Source organism: Heterodontus francisci, chromosome 28 (genome assembly GCF_036365525.1).
Source record: "Heterodontus francisci isolate sHetFra1 chromosome 28, sHetFra1.hap1, whole genome shotgun sequence".
In the NCBI taxonomy this organism is placed as follows: Eukaryota; Metazoa; Chordata; class Chondrichthyes; order Heterodontiformes; family Heterodontidae; genus Heterodontus; species Heterodontus francisci.
The window spans coordinates 21,310,901-21,336,692 of record NC_090398.1 but is presented as its reverse complement, the minus strand read 5'-3'; the positions used below and the strand labels follow the sequence as shown (position 1 = coordinate 21,336,692).

Here is a 25,792-nt window from a genome sequence, read left to right as displayed (position 1 = left end):
TTATTTTCCTCGGCTGTATTCTCAACCCCTCAAAATCCACTTTTCTCCAATCTATTCCCTGGTCTTCGTCATACTTACCTCCTTCTCAATTATTATCTTAAAGTATATAATATTAATGTTCACTATTGTCTAGATGTTCCCCTACTTTTACTTCTTTTATCTACTCTGGCTCATTCCCCATTACTAGATCCAGGAGGGAATCCTCCATTGTTGAGCTTCTTACATATTGGGTTAGAAAGGAGTCTTGTACACATTGTAGGAACTCCATTCCCTTATTTCCTTTACATATCTCTTCTGGCCATTTAATCTCATGTTAGTTGAAATTCCCCTATGATTATTATTCCATGTCTTTTATTCATTTCCCTAATTTCTTTGTATACTTCCTTCCACTATTAGGTGGTCCGTAGACTATCCCTGTTAATGTGATTGATCCTTTATTATCTTTTATCTTTATCCATGTGGATTCTATTTCTGTCTTGCTGATGGCCGTGTCACTTTTTGCTCCTGCCATTGTTTTCAGTATTAAGTACAGCTACTCCACCTCCCCAATTTCCTCTCTATCTTTTCGAAGTAGTTTATATCCTGCAATGTTGAATGCTCAGTCCAGATTTTTCCATAGTTATGTCTCAGTAATCCCTAATATGGATCCTCACAATGTAGTATTGCCTCCAGTTCCCCTGTTTTATTACAGACACTGTGTGTATTGCTGTATGAAAAGTTTAAATCATTTGTAATAGCAGTTCCTCTTACTTCATTTTTTCCCCATCTTTTTACAATCATACTCCATAATTCTATTTACCATCGAAGTCCTCACTTTTTTCTTTCTGTATTTATATTCAGGCTGATTTCATTTTCTGTTCATCACCACCCCCCACCCCCTCCCCCCTCCCCCCTCCCCACCCTGTCCCGTCTTATTAGTTTAAAGCATTTCCCACCTCCCTATTTACTCATCCTGGTTCAGGTGGAGTCTGTAAACTCGGTATAACTCCTTCCTGTGCCAGTACCAGTGCCAGTGATTCATTTAAAGGAAACCCCTCTTTCCCACACCAGCTCTTTAGCCACACTTTAATTCTCTTGATCTGACTGTTTATTCACGAATTTTCATGTGGCTTGGGAAATAATCCAGTGATTATTGCCCTTGAGGTCCTGCTTTTTAATTTAGCTCCTAACACCTGATATTCCCTCAACAGGATCTCCTCCCGGTTCCTACATATGTCGTTTGTTCCAACATCGACCACGACAACTGGATTATTCCCCTCCCTTTCCAAATTGCACTCCTGCCACCATAAGATATCCCTTACCCTGGCACCTTGTAGACAACGCACCTGACAGGATTCTCATTCATGGCTGCAGAGGACACTATCCATCCCTCTAATTACAGAAACCCTTATCACTACCACATTCTATTCTGCTCTTTCCCCCTTGGACAGTCTTCTGAGCCACAGTACCTTGGTCTACATTGTGACTGTCCTCCCCACAGTCTTTCTCCTTGTCCTCACAGGTAACAAGTACATTGTACCTTTTGGACAGGACCTGTGTTTGAGGAACCTCCTTCTCAATCTCTCCTCAGTCCTCACCATGCTGCTCCCTAATGGTTACATCTTCTTCTTGAACCTGTGATTTTCTCTGAGCTGTGACTGTGTTCTGGATAAAACTGTGAAGAACTTCCTCCCCCTCCCTTATGTTTGGGAGTGTCCCTAACTCACATTCCAGCCCATTGACTCTGAGCTGGAATGACTGAAGACGGAGACATTTCCTGCTGGTGTGGGAATGTGGGACAGTCTCGCTATCCACAAACTCCCACATCCTACAGTCCCAACACGTAGCCTGCCCTGTCATCTCTAGTCTTTTATCATTAATTTGCTTATTGATAAGCTGAATAAATGTAATTAGGTCTTTTAAAACAGTTAATAATAAATGTATCAATTTATTTATCTAATTAATTTAATAAAGTAATAGATTTATTTCCCCAAGCAATACTTTATTCAAATGCTGTCACTTAGAGAGACAAAAACACACTGTAATACTCACCAACCAATCACCTTCCTTCTGTCCCGCTACTTCCCTCTGTGATTTTTATTGACAGCTCCTGAATATATGAGGAGTTCTACAGTGTGAGATTCATTGTCAGTGACAGGAAAATCTGGTTGTTAATTTCCTCAAGTCTTTTTCAGTGTTTCCTGTAACATTCAACAGAAAGTGAATTGTATCAGGTCCAGGGTTTGATTCAGTTTGTTTCTCACTCTCTGTCTGTTTGTGTTTAGACTGGGTTCCAATAATCTGGGAGATTCAGGAGTGAAACTTCTGTCTGCGGCTTTGAGGAACCCGGACTGTAAAATACAGAAACTGGAGTAAGTACCAGACTGTGTGAGATTGTGTTTATAATAACTGGGTATCTGACACTATGTTATTAATATCAGTAATGGTGTTATTAATAAACACTGGGGATTTACTCTGATTTCTGTTACTTCTCCATCTTTGATCCCAGGCTGCAAGTAAACAATCTCACAGCTTCTTGTATCGAGGATCTCGCCTCCGCTATCTGTACAAACCGGTCACTGATGGATCTGGACCTGAGTGATAATAGACTGGGAGATTCTGGAGTGAAACTACTGTCTGAGGCTCTGAGGAACACGGATTGTAAAATACAGAGACTGGGGTAAGTGCTATTTGTATATTAATTATGTTTAATTGTACGCAGATGGTGGGTATTAACCCAGACTGTAAAATACAGACACTGGAGTAAGTACCAGACTGTGAGAGATTGTGTCTATAATAACTGGATGTCTAACACTGCACATTATTATTACTAACAAAAATAGTGTTATTAAAAATATTAACCTATTAAGTATAATCTCATTCCATGACAATATGAAAGGTACAATTCAGCATAGCGGCGCCTCATCAGACCCCTTTCCTATATGAGTGGCATGAAACAGGGCTGTATTCTCACACCTACACTGTCTGGGAATCCTCTTCTCCCTGCTGCTCTCACATGCATTCAAGTCTTCAGAAGAAGGAATTTTCCTCCACACAAGATCAGGTGGCAGGTTGTTCAACCTTGCCCATCTTAGAGTGAAGACCAAAGTACGGAAAGTCCTCATCAGGGAACTCCTCTTTGCTGACGATGCTGCTTTAACATCTCACACTGAATAGTGTCTGCAGAGACTCATCGACAGGATTGCGGCTGCCTGCAACAAACTTGGCCTAACCATCAGCCTCAAGATAACGAACATCATGGAACAGGACGTCAGAAATGCTCCATCCATCAATATGGGTGATCACGTTCTGGAAGTGGTTCAAGAGTTCACCTATCTAGGCTCAACTTTGTCTTGATGCAGATGTCAACAAGCGCATGGGAAAGTCGTCCGCTGCTTTGTCCAGACTGGCCAAGAGAGTGTGGGAAAATGGCGCCCTGACATGGAACACAAAAGTCCAAGTGTATCAAGCCTGTGTACTCAGTACCTTGCTCTATGGCAGTGAGGCCTGGACAACGTATGTCAGCCAAGAGCGACGTCTCAATTCGTTCCATCTTTGCTGCCTCCGGAGAACCCTTGGCACCAGGTGACAGGACTGTATCTCCAACACAGAAGTCCTCGAGATGGCCAACATCCCCAGCTTATACACACTACTGAGCCAGCGGCATTTGAGATGGCTTGGCTATGTGAGCCACATGGGAGATGGCAGGATCCCCAAAGACACATTGTACAACGAGCTCGTCTGAAAACGCTGTCTGAAGTCCTGTGACATTGACTGCAAGTCATGGGAGCCAGTTGCCAGTGATCGCCAGAGCTGGTGGACAGCTATAAAGGCAGCGCTGAAGAGAGACGAGTCGAACAGACTCTGCAGTTGGCAGGAATAGAGGCAGCAGTGTAAGGGAAGAGCCAATTGTGTAACAGCCCCGACAACCAATTTTATCTGCGGTGCCTGGGGAAGAGTCTGTCACTCTAGAATTGGCCTTTGTAGCCACTCCAGGCACTGCTTCACAAACCACTAACCACCTCCAGTCGCTTACCCATTGTCTCTCGAGACCAGGAGGCCAAAAGGAAAGGAATAAACATTATTATTAGTATCAGTTATGGTGTTCTTAATAAACACTGGTCATTTACTGTGATTCCTGTTCTTTCTCTCTCTGATCCCAGGCTTTATAGGAACAAACTCACAGCTTCTTGCATCAAAGATCTCACCTCTGCTCTCAGTAAAAAACAGTCACTGACAGATCTGAACCTGAGTGATAATAAACTGGGAGATTCAGGAGTGAAACTACTGTCTGCAGCTTTGAGGAACCCGGACTGTAAAATACAGAAACTGAGGTCAGTGTTAATTGTATATTAATTGTGTTTAATTGTGTGCAGGTAGTGGACATTAACTGGGGTTTCACTTGAGCACAAAAAAGGGGCACTTATTGATACTGTGGTGTGGTTGAGTGAGGAGGTGTATGCTTGTAATGCTTAACTCTGTAAATTAATGTAAGACTGAGTAAAGATTAGCTCCAGTAATATTCTTCACCAACTGGCTTTCCAGAGTAGAATATGGTAACAGAGAATGGTTGCTTCAAGGTGAAGGTCCAAGGCTATGAAAAAAAGGCTGCATTTGCTGACAATGCAAGCACTAGGTGGTGCAGTATGTGCATATGTACAAATGCAGCCTCATGGACAGAAACGTCACCGTCTGTGACGTTTCAGGCAGCTACCAGTAATAAAAATGGCACTGCTCAATTGAACATAAAAATACCAGTTAAACCCAAACCCTCTCACCCCTCAATAGCCGCAATCACCGCCTCCACCCACCCCTTCCCCCAACAATACACCACTCCCTCCTGCAATCGCCGCTTCTCTTACCCTCTCCTTCCCACACCCATTTTCCTTCCGCTCCCGACTGCTCACCACTCGACTTCACCATTCTCTGCTGCACCCGTCTGCTCGCTGTTCCCTCCCGCTGGTGGCTTCCCACCTCGTCACCCAGCAAAGCGATGGGGGTGGCGGGGGTGGTGGGTGGTGGGTGGTGAGCCAGCGAGGTGCTAGCGGCGAGGCGGAGTGGAGCAGCAAAGAGTCAGGAGCGGCGAGCAGGCGAGTGCAGAAGAGAACAGCAGGTGAGAGCGGAGAAGAAAAGATGTGACTGAGGTGCTGATCGGGTGAGGGCGCGGGGTACTGCTGGAGGGATAGTGATTGTGATCATGGCCTTTGAGGGGTGAGGCAACATTCTGATGTTATTACGTCTGACGTCATTACGTGGTAAGGTTGATGCACGCCTGCATGGACCCGTCCTGGCAAGCTGGCAAATGGGTCAGTGATGCAGCGATGACATCAACGATTGCTCTGCACATGCTCTGCATTGTCAGGAGACATTCCAAAAAAGAGAGACACAAAAAATTACAATCCAAGCAGCAATGATCAGAAATGGCAGAAAGCAGGTGTAAATTGTTGGGCTTTGATTACCCTCCGATCTTCTCGGAATCTGAACCATATGACCAGGTGAGGTGAAAGTGATTGCCCTTGATATCGAGGCAGCATTTGACCGAGTGTGACATCAAGGGGCCCGAGTCAAATTGAAGTTAGTGGGAATCAGGGGGAAAACTCTCCACTGGTTGGTGTTATGAGCGAGGATGGAGGAGTGCACTGTCTTTCTCTCGTTCCACTTCTCCACAGGTCACAACATATATTTAAATGTTTTACCCAGTAACCGATACAGCTAATTATATACTTCATCTATTTCAGTTTCTGAATAAAAATCTGACAACCAAGTTTCTTTAATAATCAACAAAATTATTAATTTATAGCAAAACAAGACTCATTTTATAAAGATGCAAAACTTATTAACACACAGGTTGAAATATGAAAGTATCAATATATTCCTTTCAAAATAACCCAACATACACACACATGCACACACACACTAGTTAAAGGAAAAATAAAGATGCTTTCTCTGCAGAGATCAACTTTACAAAAAAAACAAACAAAAAATACTTTGGCCAAGTACTCGTTAATTCTTGGAGAAAAAGGAGACGATATGGAACATTGCAGTTGGTCTGGATCCATGTAGACGGCGGTCACTAGACACATGCAGTTGTCACTGGGATCTTTTCAGAAGCAGTTTGTTCAGGAGATGTGAAGAGAAAGTATTGCAGAAACTTCTCAGGAGAAATGCTGCATCAGTTTCTCCAGTTCTCACACTGGATTCTCAGCGTTCTCAAAGAGGTGGAACAGGATGAACTGGTGACCTCTCTCTCTTAGCAGGCTGATATCCCAACTGCCCATTCAAACAGTTCAAAATGAAACCAACTCCTGACCACCATAAATCTATACATGTGACTTCGCTGTAAACAACTCCAATAGTCAGCAAGGCCTCTGCTGTTTACTTAGCTTAAGACATGTGACTTTTAAACAAAGTGTCAAGTGTCCTTCCAGTGACCCTTTTTTTAAAAAGTCCAGCATCTCCTCAGATTTTTCCACAGTTTTTTGAACACGTGTCCTCAAAAAATATTTTAAAAATGGAAGCACCTTCATAACATTGGTGTCACACCTCGCACAAAGAAAGATGGTGGTGGTTAAAGCCTGGTGACCCTGCCCAATCCCGACTAGACATGACTACATGTATCGGGGTCGGGTCGTGCCAAAGTTCCGAGTCTAGCATTCGGGTTCGGATCAGGGCAGGCTGGACATTGCTTGCGGGAGGTCACGGGATCAGATTTACCAATGATTCCCCACAGCTCCAGCTGTAGGAATAGCCTGCTGGTGGAACAGATGAAGGAGATGCTCGTCAGGTGCGAAATAGAAAGTTAAAGGGCTCAGATCAAGTTCAGGTTGGCTGTGGATGGATTGGACCTGGGTGGGTTTTTATTTTTATACCCAAGCCAGGCTTTAGTTGTGGTTGTTGGAGGTCAATAATCTCAGTTCGAGGACATCACTGCAGGAGTTCCTCAGAGTAGTGTCCTCGGCTCAACCACCTTCATGAATGACCTTCCTTCCATCATAAAGTCAGAAGTGAGGATGTTTGGTAATGATTGTACAATGTACAATGCCACAAGAACACAAGAAATTGGAGCAGGAGTAGACCATATGGCCCATCGAGCCTGCTCCACCATTCAGTACGATCATGGCTAATCTTAGGCTTCAACTTCACTTTCCCTCACACTCGCCTTTTCTCTCGATTCCCTGAGAGACCAAAAATCTGTCTATCCCAGCCTTAAATGTTTTCAACGATGGAGCATTCACAACCCTCTGGGGTAGAGAATTCCAAAGACTCTCAACCCTTTGAGTGAAGCAATTTTTCCTCATCTCAGTCCTCAATGATCAGCAGCTAATCCTGAGACTGTGCCTCGTGTTATCAATTCCTCAAGCAGTGGAAACAATCTCTGTGTTTACTCCACTGAGTCCCTTCAGAATCGTGTATGTTTCAATGAGATTGCCTCTCATTTTTCTAACCACCAGAGAGTATGGGATAATTTACTTAACCTCTCATCGTAGGACAACCCCCTCATCCCAGGGACCAATCCAGTGAACCTTCGCTGTACCACCTCCAATGCAAGTATATCCTTTCTTAAAATGTAGAGACCAAAACTGTACACAGTACTGTAGATGTGGTCTCACCAAAACCCTGTACAATTGTAGCAAGCCTTCTTTATTCCTGTACTCCAGTCCCCTTACAATAAATTTCAACATGCCATTTGCTTTCCTAATTGCTTGCTGTCCCTTACGTGTTAACTTTCTGCATTCAAGCACACCCAAGTCTCTTTCAACATCAACGCTTACAAGTTTCACACCATTTAAAAAACACTCTGCTTTTCTATTTTTACTACCAAAATGAATAACTTTACACTTCCCTACATTATACTCCATCTACCATTCTCAACTTCTCAGATACTGAAGTAGTCCAGCTGTCCCCATGAGGCAAGACCTGGACAACATCCAGGCTTGGGCTGATAAGTGCTAAGTAACATCCATGCCAAACAAGTGCCAGGCAATGCCCATCTTCAACAAGAGAGAATCTAACCATCTCCCCTTGACATTCAATGGCATTAACATCGCTGAATCCCCCACTATCAACATCCTGGGAGTTACCCAGCAGCTGTATAAATACTATGTCTGCAAGTGCAGGTACCTCCAGCCCGCAAAACATCTTTGTTTCCTGTCACTCAGCCAATTTTTTTATCCATGTTGCGACCATCCCTTTTATTCCATGAGCTACAAGTTTGCTCACAAGTCTGTTGTGTGACACTGTATCAAATGCCTTTTGAAAGTCCATGTACACCACATCAACAGCATTGCCCTCAACAACCATCTCTGTTACCTCCTCAAAAAACTCCAGATAGTTAGTTAAACATGATATTCCCTTAAGAAATCCATGCTGGCTTTCCTTAATTAATTAGCATTTGTCCATGTTACTGTCGATTTTGTCTGGAATTATCTTTTCTAGGATTTTTCCCACCACTGAAGTTAAACAGACTGGCTTGTAGTTGTTGGGATTTTTTGAACAAGGATGTCACGTTTGCAATACTCCAGTCCTCTGGCACCATCTTAGAGTCTAAGGAAGACTGAAATATTATGGCCAGTGCCTCCACGATTTAGAAAATCGTAATGTAATCAGGCAGAGTCAACATGGTTTTATAAAAGTGAAATAATGTTTTCCAAATGTATCAGCATTCTTTTGAGGGTGAGTAAATGGGAACCCGTAGATGTAATGTATTCGGATTTTCAAAAGGCATTCGATAAGGTGCCACATAAAAGGTTACTACACAAGGTAAGAACTCATGATGTTGAGGGTATTATGGATAGAGGATTGGATAACAGGGAACATTCAGGAGAAACAGGGCATTCTGGAGTTGGCCGACTAATTAGTGGAGTGACGCAGCTATCAGTGCTGGGGCCTCAACTATTTATGATCGAAATTTGACTTGCAGCAATTAGTCCACCTCTTGACTCCCCAAAGCCAGTCCACCATCTACAAGGCAGATGTCAAAAATGTGATGGAATACTCTCTAGTTGCCTGGATGCGTGCAGCTCCAACCACAATCAGGAAGCTCAACACCATCCAGGCTAAAACAGCCCACTTGATCGACACCACCTTCACCACTTTAAACATTCACTCCCTCCTCCAGGGCCGGATAGTGGTAGCAGAGTATACCAGATACAAGATACACTGCAGCAACTCACCATGCCTCCTTCAAAAGCACCTTCCAAACCCAAGATCTCTTCCACCTAGAAGGACAAGGGAAGCAGACGCGTGGGAACACCACCATCTGCAAGTTCCCCTCCAAGCCACACACCATCATGACTTGGGAATATATCACCTTTCCTTCACTGTTGCTAGATCGACATCCTGGAATTCCCTCTCTAACAGCACTGTGGATGTACCTACACCAGAGAGACTGCAGAGGTTCAAGAAGGCAGCTCACCACCACCTTCCCAAGGGCAATTAGGGATGGGCAACAAATGCTGGTCTTTACAGCGACGCCCACATCCCACAAAACAAATAAGTATAAAAAATGTCCAGTGGAAGAGTGAAGTGGCTATGTGGACATGGGTTGTGTCCCGATGAGAAAGGAAACAAGGTATGGCCTTGGCATTGCTTCGGACCAGAAGTAAAATAAGAAGTAAAATGCTTTGTGAGCTGCCTCCCCATCAGTTAAAAACTGATGATGGTTTGGATCTTCTATTAGAGTTCCTGGATGAAATGTACAAGTAAGGTGATCTATTAAATGCCTTTGAGGCATGGTCTGAGTTTGATACGTTTTAGAAAACAGATGTTTATTCAAAGGAAGAATATATCATGTACTTTAACAGATTGTATAAAAGATTGGCAAAATTCACTTGAGAGATCCCTGGTTCAGTGCTCGCACTTAAATTGTTGGATTGTGCCAAGGTGTAGCATAGGGACATGCTCCTGGTTTTAACTGGTTTTCAGTTCTCGGAGAGAGAGACTCCCTGTTGGATCAGATGTTTGCTCTCTTGAAAAGATTCCTGGGGCTTTGGTGGAGCAAATGGGACATGCGGCAGTAACACAAAGAATAGAAGACACAATAATTGTCAGATTTTGAAATGGACCGGATAGTGGATGCAGGTGTAAGTACAATGGAATGGTTATGGACAGTCAAAATGAGGATAAAAGCACCTTTAGCAGATCTGGCTATTATAGCAAAGACAAAATTGGATCAGCAATAATAGGCGGCTGAATCCCAGCAATGGCCAAGGAACAGTTAATAGGTGCATCAGGTGTGGCTCCAACTACCATTATGCCACAAACTGCACAAAGCATAGATGCAGAGTCCTTGAGATGACTCATGGGAATGAAGATTCTGAGGCAGAAGATGAAGACGTGGATGAGTCCGAACAAATTGTACAAGTCACAAGGAGTTTTAGTCCCATATTGAATATGTCATTCACAGACCTGTTTAACTGTGTTGTGCTAGTAGTGCTTGCACTTCAACAGTTTGCTGAACAGATTGGTTAAAATGTCATCTAGATTCACTAAATAGTGAGGATTGATGCAACGTTAGAGTATAAAAGTACTACTTGTTTCAGTTTCAGAGATGACGAGCATTGAGGCCACTAAAGAGAGTCATAATTCCATATAAAATAGCTGGAGTAAGCCATGTTATCAGTACTGATGTCTCTTGTGAGATATCTATGTGGTTGAGTAAATCTTCTATCAAAGAGACACAAATGAAACTTGACATGGAGTGTGATAAGGCAGTTACTTTTGGAAAGTCAGTGGATCTGCAATTTACCAAATCAGGACATTATTGTGTCCCCTCAAAAAAACCTGTTGTTTCTTATCAGAGTGTTACACAAATATTAATGGAATCAGTTATTTATTTTAGAGATACAGCACTGAAACAGGTCTTTCAGCCCACCGAGTCTGTGCAGACCATCAACCACCCATTTATACTAATCCTACATTAACCCCATTACCCTCTCATATCCTCACCTTCGCTTACCACCTACCTATACTAGGAGCAATTTATAACAGCCAATTTACCTATCAACCAGCAAGTCTTCGGCTGTGGGAAACCGGAGCACCCGGCGAAAACCCACGTGGTCACAGGGAGAACTTGCAAACTCCGCACAGGCAGTACCCAGAAACAAACCCGTGTCGCTGGAGCTATGAGGCTGTGGTGCTAAACACTGTGCCACTGTGGTGCCCAAAGTTGATAAGAATCAGAGAGTAGAAAAGCAATTTGGCTTGAGGTATTGTAGACAATTTGCTCACCCTGCTTTTCAGAGGTTAAAAACCCTGCTAAAAGATACAGGTACAGTTGAAGAGTGTATAAGGCTAATGGAAGAGATTAGTCAAGTGTGAAATATGTAAAAAGTATTGGAGGATGCTGCCACGTCCTATTGTAAGCCTTCCATTGGCACGTGGCTTTAACAAGGTCGTTGCGTGGATCAAAGACAGAAATATTTTCATTCTACATTTTATAGACCTGGCCACCAGACTTGGTGGCCGGAATTTTACAGTGGGCGGATGGGAGCCAGACTGCGACGTAAATGTTGATGCCGAACCCGCTTCCGCCCAGCCTGGGGATCCGTCCCGTATTTTACGGATCCCCAGGCTTTAATTGGCCCAAGGCAGGACATCCACCCACTTCAGGGAAGAGGGCCAGCCTCATTGAACTGCTGGCCAATCAGCGAGCCGGCAGTTCTTAGTCTCATCAGCGCCACCGGGAGCGGTGGCCATTGCTGGGCCTGCAGCCCAGCCAGCTGAGGAGGATACCAAGGAACCAGTACTGGAGGTAAGTTTGGGTTGCCCCACCAGGGGAATCGGTCGTGCCCTGATGAGGCTAGGGTGGTCGTTTGGTGGGTGGGTGGGGGTGGCGTCTTGGATCCCGGGGTTGGGTTGGGAGGCGGGGGCAGCCCTCAATCGGGCACCCTGTGCCAGCAGTTCCCCAGCCCCCGGGGTGCGGAAAGGCTGGCAGCTATAGCTTGGCGACCTTTCAAGTCCCTGGCACACCTGCTTGCCGGGGGTAAAATACCCGTGGAGGCGAGAGAGGGCCCTTAAGTGGCCAATTAAGGGTCTTGATTGGCCTCGGGCGGGCGGGTCGCTTCTCACACCCCCGCTGGACCTCTGTAAACTTGGTCGGAGGCGGAATCGGGACGGTTTGGCCTCCCAGAGCCTGCCACTCAATTTTATGCCGCTCCCACGCCACCATCCGTCCCGCTGGGGCGGCGTAAAAATTAAAGCCAGTGTTTCTACTATAAAACAGAGTAAGGACAAAAGGGTGATTAAAGATAAAATCATGGAGAAATCGATAGGGATCAAACTTGGGGCAAGAGCAAAGATTCTAACTGATAGTGGAGGGAATTTGCCACTGATAACTTCAGAGACATGTTTGAAAACATGAACATTCTGGTCATGAATACAGCAGCTGAAAGTCTTTTCAGTAATGGACTCTGTGACAGGAATGATGTGGTGATTGATGAAATGCTGCATAAAATCTTAGCTGATCAACCAGACTGCAAGTTGACAACCGGCCGAGCATTGATGGTTCATACAAAGAATTCACTCCAAACGGTTGGAGGGTTTAGTCTCTGTCAATTGGTCTGTGAGGAAAAATCTCAAATTGACTTCTGATCTGTGTGATAGTCCTCCTGCTGTAGAAGGCACTGCCATTAGTTCAATTTTGTTCAGCACACTGGAATATTTTACATGCAGGGAGATGGGATTTCATCGAGTCTGAGATCATGATGAAAATTCAGAGAGCTCTGAGGCATCATATAAGACCATCTGAGATCGAATTTAATTCAGCAGATTTGGTCTATTATAAAAGAGAGGGTCATAGGGAATGGAAAGGCCCAAGTAACGTAATAGGCCATGATGGTAAAACAGTCCTTATCAAACATATCAAACTGTTCAGGTTCATTCCTCACGATTAATCAGGATTAATTATATCTTGGATTCTGAGCAGCCGATAGAAGTAAACGAGACACCTTGTACCTCAAATGTTCGTGTGTTTTTTAATGAGAGTCCTGAGGCCCAGTAAAACAGTAGATCAAGGGCTGGTTAGTGATACTGTGAGTGATCATGACACACAGGACAGAGCTATCACATCCAAAGACCAATTGCTGAGAAACTTGGGTGACACATATTCCAGAGGGGTCAAGTTAATGCAGAAATATGACAATTGTGGGACGTGCAGGAAAAGCTCCTGGCCAATTTAAATACTGTTTAATGTACAGGATGATGGTCAAGAAGTGAGGTCTGTGGACTGGTAGAATGGGATGAAAGAGTGGAGGGTATGAAAGCACAGTGCATGTTCTGATAGTGGATCTGGAGGTGACTCTTGTATCAGAAAAAAATCAGGTACTGGAGAAAGAGCCTCAATAGTGTAAGAGGGAGATCTCACAGTAATCATCCCAACAGATATAAAAGTGCAAGTAGAGGCTGTAACTTGAATAGATTACACAATGAAATTAAAGACACAGAACAGTCTCTGAACAGAACTAGAAGCAGAAGTCCTCATGATTGTGAAGTTTTAGTGACTGCCAATAAACTTGAGGATAAACTATTACGAGAAGTAAAACAAAGAGAATTAGATAGTTGGAGACAGTTGGAGTTAACTCTGTGATACCAGATCAGGGGCAAGCAGCCTTGTCACATAGGTGGATTTGTACTGAAAAGATCCTTTCAGATGGGACTGATAAGGCCAAAGCCAGGCTGGTTGCTAGGGGTTTTGAAGAGTGACTGGGTGATACAGATGTTGGAATGGGCTCTCCCACAGCTGGAAAAGTAATCTTGAAAATCGTTTTAGCTCTTTTGGTCACATATTCATGGGAGTTTAGATCAATTGACCTGAAAGGTGCATTTCTGCAGGGCGATACCTTTCAGAGAGGTGTGTTTCTGAAACTTCCCAAAGAGACAGCGGATGCAGAAGGGAAACTATGGAAACTAAACAAATGCATGTATGGCCTGAATGATGCTTCCAGTGTGTGGTATTTTACAGTGAGATCAGTTTTGCTGAAAATAGGTTGTGTTCAACTCAAAACAGATCCCGCAAAGTTTTATTGGTATCAGAAAGGGAAACTTTCAGACATCTTTATGATACATGTTGATTTCTGATGTGATGATACTGCGGAATTTGAGAAAGGTGTTATTAATATGATTAGAGTAGAATTTAAAATCGGGAGTCAGGCTTGTGGAACTTTTAAATATATTAGATATTAAGCAGAGTAGGTCTGAAATAATTTTGAATCAACGATCCTATTTAGTGGGTGTTACTCCCCTCCCAGTTAATCGTACTCGGACATCACAGAAAGATGATGTTATATCTGAAGAAGAGACAGAACAAGTGTGAAGCTTGATTGGTCAGTTGAACTGTTTGGACCCTCAGACGAGACCAGAGACTAGTTTTTATGTGTTGGAGTGAAGTGCTACAATGAAACATCCGAAAGTCGAGAATGTTTTATTTACCCTTAAAACATTCTATAATTAAATTGATTAAATCTGGAGAAATGTGTGTTTAAGTTCCCATCCCGAGGTGACCCAAAGAACATGAAACTAGTCATTTTTAGCGATGGTTCACATGCTAATCTTCCTGATGGGTATTCTAGTGCAGCTGGTTTCATAATATTACTGATGGGTGAAAATGGGAGATACTGTCCTTCAGCTTGGGAAGCTAAGAAAATAAAAAGGGTTGTTAAAAGTACTTCAGCTGATTGACACACTGGCCCTTGTGGAGACAGTGGATATGGGATTCTATTTGTCAAATATTGTAAGTGAGATTCTATACAAGGGGTTTACTGAAGATCACATACTCATTGAATGTTATGTAGATAATTGTTCATTGTTGGATAATGCACATGCTACAACAAAGCGTCAGAAAAGGTAACCTTGCTGGCTTGAAAGAAATACCGGAGAGAAAGGAAATCTCTAAAATTAAATGGGTAGATGCAAATCATCAATTGTCTGATTGTTTTGCAAAAGGAAATTCTTGTATGAAGAAATTGTTCGTGGTCCTCGAGGAGGGGCCTCTCGCAATGTAATGTTTTGTACAGAATATGGAGGTTTTTGATTTGATTTTTTGTTGAAATTTTGTTTTTGCATATTAACTCTAAGTTTTATTTAAAGAGAAAAAAGAGAATCTGTTAATTGTATATTAATGGTATTTAATGTGTGGACGGTGGGTATTAACAGGGGATTCAATTGAGCACATATGTAAAGACACTTATTGAAACTGTGTGTGGTTGAGTGAGGAGGTGTGTGCTTGTAATGTTTAACTCTAAATAGATGTAAGACTGAGTAAAGATTAGCTCCAGTGTTTTACTTCCCCAGCTGCCTTTACAGAGCAGAACATTAAGTACCAGACTGTGTGAGGTTATGTTTATAATAGGACAGTGAACATTATTGTCAGTATCAGTAATACAGTTATTCATGAACCCTGGAGATTTACACTGATTCCTGTTATTTCTCTCTCTGATCCCCAGTCTATCGGATGTCGGTCTCACAGATTCTTGTACCGAGGATCTCGCCTCTGCTCTCAGGACAAACCAGTCACTGAAGTTCCTGAACTTGACATATAACTCCTTCACAGACCGATCTGTCCCTGCTCTCAGCCACCTCATAGTGACTTGTAGGAGTCTTGAGAGGATCTGGTGAGTGTTTCTCTTATTGGTTAATGTAATAAATAAAATATAAATGGAATTCAGTCACTCTTATCAGTAATATCTCTGTAATTATTATTGAAATATTAAACCCAGTCTCCCTGTTATTTACACTATTGTTCAATCTTTTTATTTCTTGTTTAATCTTTAATCCGTTTCAGGTTGAGGCCGAATCAGTTCAGTTCAAATGGAAAGAATCAGCTGAAGTCACTGCAGGGTAAAAGACCCAGACTGGATGTGGATGTGGATGTGTCATTTGAATTTGTAAACATCACTGGTCTCTCTATATGAACATTTTTGGCCAATTTTCTGTCCTTCCCTTTAATTGGCCGCGCTCCAGGTTTAAATCCTATTGGCTGTTTCACTGTTTCTAGCTCGAGCTGAGCGAGTGTCATCTCCCATTGTGATATCAGAGGCCCAGCAACAGGGTCACGTGACTCAGCCGCTCGGCCCCACAGCGCTGCTTCTGCAGGATATCCGGGACTGAATGTTCCCCAATGGGGCACTGGGGAAATGTACAGACAGGAAGGGTCCAGGGTGGGGCTCAGTCTGGGCTGCAGTGGGACACTGGTAATTACACTCAATATCCCTGGGTTTGGGAATTACATTATCCAGGGTTCACACTCAGCATCAGTACCCAGTGACCCTGCTGGGAAGTAAACCTGTGTGTGTTCAGGATGGAGACAGGCTCTGTTCAGCTTGGATAGATCCCACCGTCCAATAGATACCAATGCCCAGTGTCTGGGGTCACCCAGAGGGAGTATCCTATTGTGGAGGTTCCTGAAACTGGTGCACCCAGGACGGGTCAGCACTGCGAGAGGAGAAATGGGGAAAGTGCCAGTCGGGAATCCCACTGTTCTGTCTCGGTGATCGTGAGCATTTGTAATGTTTAAGGATCCTGAACTTTATGTGTTTGTGGCACCAGCATGGGAGCAGGTACTGGTGTTACCATGGAAATTAAACATTGTGTACTTACTGTGGACTGAATTTTCAAACGGAATCACCTGAGACTGTAAACCATGAGATTGTGAAAAGGTGCAATGATCCTGTGAAACATCCTGAGGAAACTGAGGGGTCGATCAACGGACTTGTTACCTGTACTCACCTGGATTTGTATAATGACTTCCACTTGGAAATGTTTTATTAAACTTCACCTCTGTATCACTGCCTCCTGGATGATGTAACAGTACTGATGAGAATTGTTATTGTGTGATGTTGAATTAAATGATGCATTATCTTAACAAGTACATCTCAGGACTTCTTACCAACTTCAAATTTGAGAATAGTTTCAGAGAGTTTTGACCATGGAATCCCTTCTTATATTTTCTGGTCATAGAAAAGCCTCTGGAGACTGAGTTCATTCAATCGTGACCTCACTATTGTTTGAATTGTCCAATTAGGAAACGATCTGTCCACCCGAACCAGGTCAGAATCTCAAAATCTCTGACTTCCCACACTCGGACTCCTATCAGCTCGAATGTGAACGCCTGGTAAAAGCAAGTAGAAATGATGTGGCCTTAACATCCAGCTAATTTGCCTCGGCACTACCTATATCTGAGCCTCTGAGATTCTGCTAAGGTGTTTATCTTTTACTTCTCACACAGCAGGTCACCTGCTCTCACACTCTACTACATCTCTGTTGAAGTTTACTTTTAACCAGGGTTATAAAGTTACAATCAGATCTAAGCTGATCAGGGTGATGTCAGGAAGCTCTTCCCCCAATAAGAAAAGTGGAAATCTGGATCCTCACCGAAACGACTGTGGATGCTGAGGGTGTATTTGAAAAGTGAAAACATATTGATGGACCTGACTGATGAGTTAGACAATGTGTAAAGGCTGGTCAATGGGTTTAAGACACAGAGGGATTGAATGACCTCCTAGTGGTCATGTTTGAGTTGTCATAATCACAGAGATGAGATTAATGTACTGTTCATTTATGCCCCAGGAGGATTTATGCAACGGAAGGTCTCGGGCCTTTTAGAATTGTTGTTTTCAGATACATTTATTCACTGTTAGCTAGAGGGAGAATATGAAAAAAAAGAACAAAGAAAATTACAGCACAGGAACAGGCCCTTCGGCCCTCCAAGCCTACGCCGATCCAAATCCTCAATCTAAACCTGTCGCCTATTTTCTAAGGGTCTGTATCTCTTTACTTCCTGCCCATTCATGTATCTGTCTAGATACATCTTAAAAGATGCTATCGTGCCCGCGTCTGCCACCTCCGCTGGCAATACGTTCCATGCACCCACCACCCTTTGCGTAAAGAACTTTCCACGCATATCCCCCCTAAACCTTTCCCCTTTCACTTTGAACTCGTGTCCCCTTGTAATTGAATCCCCCACTCTGGGAAAAAGCTTCTTGCTATCCACCCTGTCTATACCTCTCATGATTTTGTACACCTCAATCAGGTCCCCCCTCAACCTCCGTCTTTCTAATGAAAATAATCCTAATCTACTCAACCTCTCTTCATAGCTAGCGCCCTCCATACCAGGCAACATCCTGGTGAACCTCCTCTGCACCCTCTCCAAAGCATCCACATCCGTTTGGTAATGTGGCGACCAGAACTGCACGCAGTATTCCAAATGTGGCCGAACCAAAGTCCTATCCAACTGGAACATGACCTGCCAACTCTTGTACTCAATACCCCGTCCGATGAAGGAAAGCATGCCGTATGCCTTCTTGACCACTCTATTGACCTGCGTTGCCACCTTCAGGGAACAATGGACCTGAACACCCAAATCTCTCTGGACATCAATTTTCCCCAGGACTTTTCCATTTACTGTATAGTTCACTCTTGAATTGGATCTTCCAAAATGCATCACCTCGCATTTGCCCTGATTGAACTCCATCTGCCATTTCTCTGCCCAACTCTCCAGTCTATCTATATTCTGCTGTATTCTCTGACAGTCCCCTTCACTATCTGCTACTCCACCAATCTTAGTTTTGTCTGCAAACTTGCTAATCAGACTACCTATACTTTCCTCCAAATCATTTATGTATATCACAAACAGTGGTCCCAGCACGGATCCCTGTGGAACACCACTGGTCACACGTCTCCATTTTGAGAAACTCCCTTCCAGTGCTACTCTCTGTCTCCTGTTGCCCAGCCAGTTCTTTATCCATCTAGCTAGTACACCTTGGACCCCATGCGCCTTCACTTTCTCCATCAGCCTACCATGGGGATCCTTATCAAACGCCTTACTGAAGTCCATGTATACGGCATCTACAGCCCTTCCCTCATCAATCAACTTTGTCACTTCCTCAAATAATTCTATTAAGTTGGTAAGACATGACCTTCCCTGCACAAAACCATGTTGCCTATCACTGATAAGCCCATTTTCTTCCAGATGGGAATAGATCCTATCCCTCAGTATCTTCTCCAGCTGCTTCTCTACCACTGACGTCAGGCTCACCGGTCTATAATTACCTGGATTATCCCTGCTACCCTTCTTGAACAAGGGGACAACATTAGCAATTCTCCAGTCCTCCGGGACCTCACCCGTGTTTAAGGATGTTGCAAAGATATCTGTTAAGGCCCCAACTATTTCCTCTCTCGCTTCCCACAGTAACCTGGGATAGATCCCATCCGGACCTGGGGACTTGTCCACCTTAATGCCTTTTAGAATACCCAACACTTCCTCCCTCCTTATGCCGACTTGACCTAGAGTAATCAAACATCTGTCCCTAACCTCAACATCCGTCATGTCCCTCTCCTCAGTGAATACCGATGCAAAGTACTCATTTAGAATCTCACCCATTTTCTCTGACTCCACGCATAATTTTCCTCCTTTGTCCTTGAGTGGGCCAATCCTTTCTCTAGTTACCCTCTTGCTCCTTATATATGAATAAAAGGCTTTGGGATTTTCCTTAACCCTGTTTGCTAAAGATATTTCATGACCCCTTTTAGCCCTCTTAATTCCTCCTTTCAGATTGCGCCTACAATCCCGATATTCTTTCAAAGCTTCATCTTTCTTCAGCCGCCTTGACCTTATGTATGCTTCCTTTTTCCTCTTAGCTAGTCTCACAATTTCACCTGTCATCCATGGTTCCCTAATCTTGCCATTTCTATCCCTCATTTTCACAGGAACATGTCTCTCCTGCACGCTAATCAACCTCTCTTTAAAAGACTCCCACATATCAAATGTGGATTTTTCCTTCAAACAGCTGCTCCCAATCTACATTCCCCAGCTCCTGCCGAATTTTGGTTTAGTTGGCCTTCCCCCAATTTAGCACTCTTCCTTTGGGACCACTCTCGTCTTTGTCCATGAGTATTCTAAAACTTACGGAATTGTGATCACTATTCCCAAAGTAGTCCCCTACTGAAACTTCAACAACCTGGCCGGGCTCATTCCCCAACACCAGGTCCAGTATGGCCCCTTCCCGAGTTGGACTATTTACATACTGCTCTAGAAAACCCTCCTGGATGCTCCTTACAAATTCTGCTCCATCTAGACCTCTAACACTAAGTGAATCCCAGTCAATGTTGGGAAAATTAAAATCTCCTATCACCACCACCCTGTTGCTCCTACAGCTTTCCATGTGTGAGCAAAAAGACAGAAAGAGTTCGGAAACAAATGTGAGTAAATTCAATTGAGAGCCGGCACGTTGATTGGCCTCTTATTATTGTTAAAGTTGGTCTATTCGTACAGAGTCCATTAGTCAGCCCTGAAAACGGTTTACTGGACATCCTAAGGCAAAGTGTGAAATCCCAGATATTGCCTAAGCTGGGGAATGTTACCTGTATTTTCTGCTTTTATTACTTGTTAAACTGGCTACTTTATTTAAATTACTCTGAAAACATTCAGCAAAGGGCGAGTAATCTTTCTGATCTCTTGGGCACCGCACCTTACACTTATTGAGTTCAGTATTTACATTTCAAGGTTTTGTGTTACTTCAAATAATTCAACTAAAATATGATGCAGAGTGAACCGCTGAATTTCACACATGTAAAAAGATTAGTCTAACAGTTATGGTGATCCATTACAAGGCTATAACAGTAAGCACTGTAAGTTAATACAATACATCTGGTGTCCGTAAGTCACTGCTTCAAATATCAGACTGTGGTTCTCCGTCCACTCCGTTCGTTACCACTGACCCATACAGTCATAGACTCATTTACGGCACAGAAGGAGGATGTTCAGCCCATCAAGTCCATGCCAGCTCTCCACAGAGCTATGCTGTCAGTCCCACTCTCTGGTTCGATCCCTGTAGCCCTGCAAGTCTATTTCTCTCAGGAGACCATCCAACTTCCTCTTGATGTCATTAATCGTCCCCACTTCCACCACCCTTGTGGACAGTGAGTTCCAGGTCATTACCACCCACTGTGTAAAAAAAGTGTTTCCTCATATTCCCCCGGCATCTTTTGCACAAAACTTTCATTCTGTTTCCCCAAGCCCTGTAACATTTATTAATGGGAACAGCTTTTCCTTGTTTAACTTATCTAAGCCTGTCATAATCTTATACACTTCTATTAAATCTCCCCTCAATCTCCTTTGTTCTAAGGAAAACTAACCCAGCTTTTCCAACTTAACTTTGTAACGAAATTCTCCATCCCTGGAACCATTCTGGTAAATCTCCTTTGCACCTTCTCAAGGACCCTCACATACTTCCTGAAGAGTGGTGACAAAAGCTGGACACAGTTTTCTCCAGTTGGTGCCTAACCAGAGCTTTATAAAGTTTCACCATAACTTCCCTGCTTTTGCATCCCAAGATCCCACATACTTTACAAACCACTCTCTCTCAATATGCCCTGCCACATTCAAAGATCTATGCACAATCTATAACTTAAAATGGTAAACAGATGTATGTGTATTTTTACTGAGGTTCTGAGAGAGCAGAGAGCAACTGGTGGAGACGCACACGCACACACACACACACACAGATACAGACACAGAAACACACACAGACACAGATACACACACAGACAGAAACACACACACAGACAGAAACACACACACACACAGACAGAGTGACTGAGGGACAGAGAGCGAAAGAAGTATTTTTAAATTTCCAAAAGGAATTCAATGAGGTCAATCTTTGATTTAAAAATGAACAATTGATTTTGCATCAATGAGTATTTGCAGAAGACATTTCCAAACGAATACCACCTTTTGTGTGGAGAAATGTTTCCTAACTACACTCCTGAAATGTCTGCCTCTCGTTTTTAGACTATGCTCACTCGTCCCAGACTCCCCAACCTACCGAAATAGTTTTACCCAAACTACCCCATCAATTCCCTTTAATATCACAACAACTTTGATCAAATAAGCCCTGATCCACCTAAATTCTAGGGAATACATCCCTAGCTTGTGTAATATCACCTTGTAATTAACCCTTGGAGTCCAGTTACCATTCTGGTAAATCTACACTGCACTCAAATGGACATGGACCCCCCGACGTCTCTTTGCACCTCCAGTATTTCTAGTTTTTCACCATTTATAAAGTATTCGGTTCTGTTCTTTTTTGCTGACATTGAAATCCATCCACCATAGTTTTGCTCATTCACTTAAGACATTAATATCTCTTAGTAAATTTATGCTTCCAGCTACACTGTTTACAATGCTGCCTATTTCTGTGTCAGTAACAAACTTGGGTATGTGACATTCTACCCCATCATCTTCAATCATTAATAAATACAGAAAAATTGAGACACACACGGGCTTTGTACCAGCAGACAGGAGGGAATCATTCCATCCCAGTGTATTTTTTAAATTCCCAATTTATGTTTTTTTGAGAAAAAAACAGAATTCAAGTTCCCAGCAGTTAGTGTGGGATTTGAACTCCTGCTTTTTTCAATCATCAGCTCAGGCCTTCAAATTAAAACCATTGAAAAGAGATTCACTTTCTTACTGCTATTGCCTGACTGTCTCAGGTTTTGTTGATTGTTCCCTTCATGTGGTGAATTGTAAATACCTTCAATTCTGTGTATTTGCAAGGGACACAAATAAAATTCTCACCTTATCTCATCAACCAGAACCTGCAAGTCCATTCAAACACCCCTATTTCCTGTCTCGGTAAAGATAGCTCACACTTCCACAATGCAGGAATGTCTGAATGGAAACAGCTTTTGACACATTTCCCAACACGTTTCAGGATGAGGAGCTAGTTTCAACTCACAGATTCCAAGCCCAAAATTGAGCTTTACGGTAGAAAAGGTAGCAGAGATGAAATCCCAGGTCTCTCTGTCCTGGCACCCATTCCAACTTTGTACCATTTAGTTTATATCACTCAGCCTTCCTTCCAAAATCCATCATTTCACATTTCTCAGCATAGAAGTTAAACTGCCATGTGTCTGTCCAATGATAGGTAGGATAGTAAGCTGTCAAGAGGACATAAAGAGTCTGCAAAGAGATTTCGATAGGTTAAGTGAGTGAGCAAAACATTGGCAGATGGAGTATAATGTGGGAAAATGTGAGCTTGTCCACTTTAGCAGGAAGAATAAAAAGCAGTATATTATTGAAATGGAGAAAGACTGCAGAACTGTACAGTACAGAGGGATCTGGGTGTCCTGGTACATGAATCACAAAATGTTACTATGCAGGTACAGCGAGTGATTAGGAAGGCAAATGGAATGTTGTTGTTTATTGCAAGGGGAATAGAATATAAAAGTAGGGAAGTGTTGGTACAGCTGTACAGGACCTTAGTTAGAGCACATCTGGAGTACTGTGGACTGTTTTGGTCTCCTTACTTAAGAAATTATATAGTTGCATTAGAAGTAGTTCAGAGAAGGTTCACTAGGCTGATTCCTGGATGAAGGGGTTGTCTTATGAGGAAAGGTTGAACAGGTTGGGCCTATACCCACTGGAGTTTAGAAGAATGAGAGGTGATCTTATTGAAACATCTCAGGTCCTGAGGGGACTGGACAGGGAGGATTCTGAGAGGATGTTTTCACTTGTTGGGGAGTCTAGAACTAGGGGACATAGTTTAAAATTAGGGGCGTCCCATTTAAAAGTGAGATGAGGAGAAATGTTTTTCTCTCAGAGGGTGGTTAGTCTGTGGAATTCTCTTCCCCAGAGAGCAGTGGAGGCTGGATCATTGTATATATTCAAGGCTGAGTTAGATAGATTTTTGATCAATTAGGGAGTCAAGGGTTATGGGGGGCAGACAGGAAAGTGGAGTTGAGGTCACAATCAGATCAGCCATTGAATGGTGGAGCAGGCTTGAGGGGCCGAATGGCCTACTCCTGCTCCTAATTCTTTTGTTCTTGTGTGTTCCATTTCACCAGACTGCCTCTATCCTCCTGAAGTCTGCTACCACTCCCTTCCCTGTTTATTACATTGCAGATGTCACAAACATTGGCAAACATTGAAGTTATGCCCTGTAAACACAAGTCCAAGTTATTAGTATATCTCAAAAAGAGCAGTGTCCTAATATAAACCTCCACTGTATACCTCCCTCCAGTCTGAAACAACCATTGTACACTCTCTCAGCCAATGTCGTATCCACTCAGCCACTGCCCCTTTCATCCATGGAGCACAAATATTGCTAACTGGTCTGTTATGAGGCACCGTTAAGTCCTCCCCATGAGGACCCTGGTCCCAGACCTCTCTGTTTCCACTCTCCCATCAACATTCCCCAGACAGGTACAGCATGGATTAGTAACAGAGTAATGCTCCTTCTACACTGTCCCATCCAACAGTCCCAGGGCAGGGACATCATGGGGTGGATACAGAGTGAATCTCACTCTACACTGTCCAAAACAGACAGAGAGAGAGACAGAAAGAGAGAAAGAGAAAGACATAGACTGACAGGGTGACTTAGAGTGAAAGAAGGATATTTAACATCGGATATTGGAAGAGGAGGATGCAATTTAACCCCAAACCCCTGTTCCAGCATTCAATGAGATCATGGCTGATCTGTGATCTAACTCATACCATATATCCTGTCTATGACCCTTATCTCTTAATGCCTTTGGTTAACAAGAATCTATCAATCACAGGTTTAAAAATTAACAAATAAGCCGGCATGAAATTTCCACAACCAATATCATGAGGGTGTGATGGCTCCCACAGTGGAATAGCTTGCTTGCTGTTTAAAATGGAGGCTATTCCTTCTGGATCATCAAAAGTCTGCGCCTGGGCCCCAACTTCATCTACATTTATCCCTGTCCTGATCTTTCTCTCTCCATACCTATCTCTTATATGTTTGTGTACACAGCAGTGAAGGATTACATCAAATTAATATATCTTACATTCTCCTTTTCAATCCACTCCAACAATCTCTCTGTCTCCAACCTTGTCCTTCTCTACAGCCCTCTCTCCGTCTGCATATCTGACCCTCTCTCCCTCTGTCTCTCTCCTAGTGTCAGAGATAGCAGGAGGGAGAGACAGAGAGAGGAAGACAGACAGAGAATGTTGAAGGAACTGTACTCAGTTCCTAAGCTGTGCTGAACCTGCTCTGGGAGTGTTTGATTGACTACATTAATCTGCCGTGTACAGTCCTGTATCAGGCTGTGAAGAAGCAGAGCATGTTCAGTACACAACAGGTCAAAGGGAATGATTCACACCTGTCTGCTACTGGGAAGAGAGACTGACCTTAATATCAAGGCAGCATTTGACTGAATGTGGCATCGAGGAGCCCAAGTAAAATTGAAGTCAGTGGGAATCAGGGAGAAAACTCTCTGGTGTTTGGAATCATACCGAGTACAAAGGAAGATGGTTGTGATTGTTGGAAGTCAATCATCTCAGTCCCAGGACATCACTGCAGGAAAATAGAGACAAGATAGATGAAAAATTTCAGTCTGTCATAAAAAGTGAAATGATCAAACAATGTTGTTATGGGAGAGGCCTGACCTCCATTTGATTCCATTCGGACGGACGGATATCAATATAAATGAAGACATATATTTGTCTGGGTTGGAGATGGAAGACTGAACATTCCCTTCAGTCTTGTTACTAGCTATCAGCAGCTGTATACAATTTCTAATTGCTCTGGTTTGATGTGGGTAATATTTATGTTTGAAAGGATGGGGTGAATCTTATAACAATCTCTCCGAGATGAAGTGGGATTGAGGGACTGGAGTAAAGGTCAGTAATAGTGCAATTCACTTTCCACGACTGAGTAACAAACTCTGTTGTGTTAAAGTTTAGTAAATCACATGTGTTGAACTGTGTCAATTGTGGGCATTTTTTTTTGACAATAGGGATTGTTTTCCTCGCAGGATTTTCAATATTATTTTCCTTTACTGGCCGATATAT

General features: G+C 43.1%; 1 protein-coding gene across 4 annotated transcripts in view; it reads left to right on the top strand.

Moving 5' to 3' along the window:
* LOC137345302 (NACHT, LRR and PYD domains-containing protein 3-like) overlaps positions 1-16,784 on the top strand; it is an 82,261-nt gene extending 65,477 nt beyond the window's left edge. For all 4 annotated transcript variants that reach the window (XM_068008803.1, XM_068008801.1, XM_068008802.1 and 1 more), the window contains 5 exons: positions 2,265-2,351; positions 2,489-2,659; positions 4,143-4,313; positions 15,420-15,587; positions 15,758-16,784. In XM_068008803.1, the coding sequence (XP_067864904.1) occupies positions 2,265-2,351; positions 2,489-2,659; positions 4,143-4,313; positions 15,420-15,587; positions 15,758-15,887 (727 nt within the window). In that variant the 3' untranslated portion in view covers positions 15,888-16,784. The remainder of the gene's footprint in view (positions 1-2,264; positions 2,352-2,488; positions 2,660-4,142; positions 4,314-15,419; positions 15,588-15,757) is intronic.
* Positions 16,785-25,792: the final 9,008 nt, after the last annotated feature.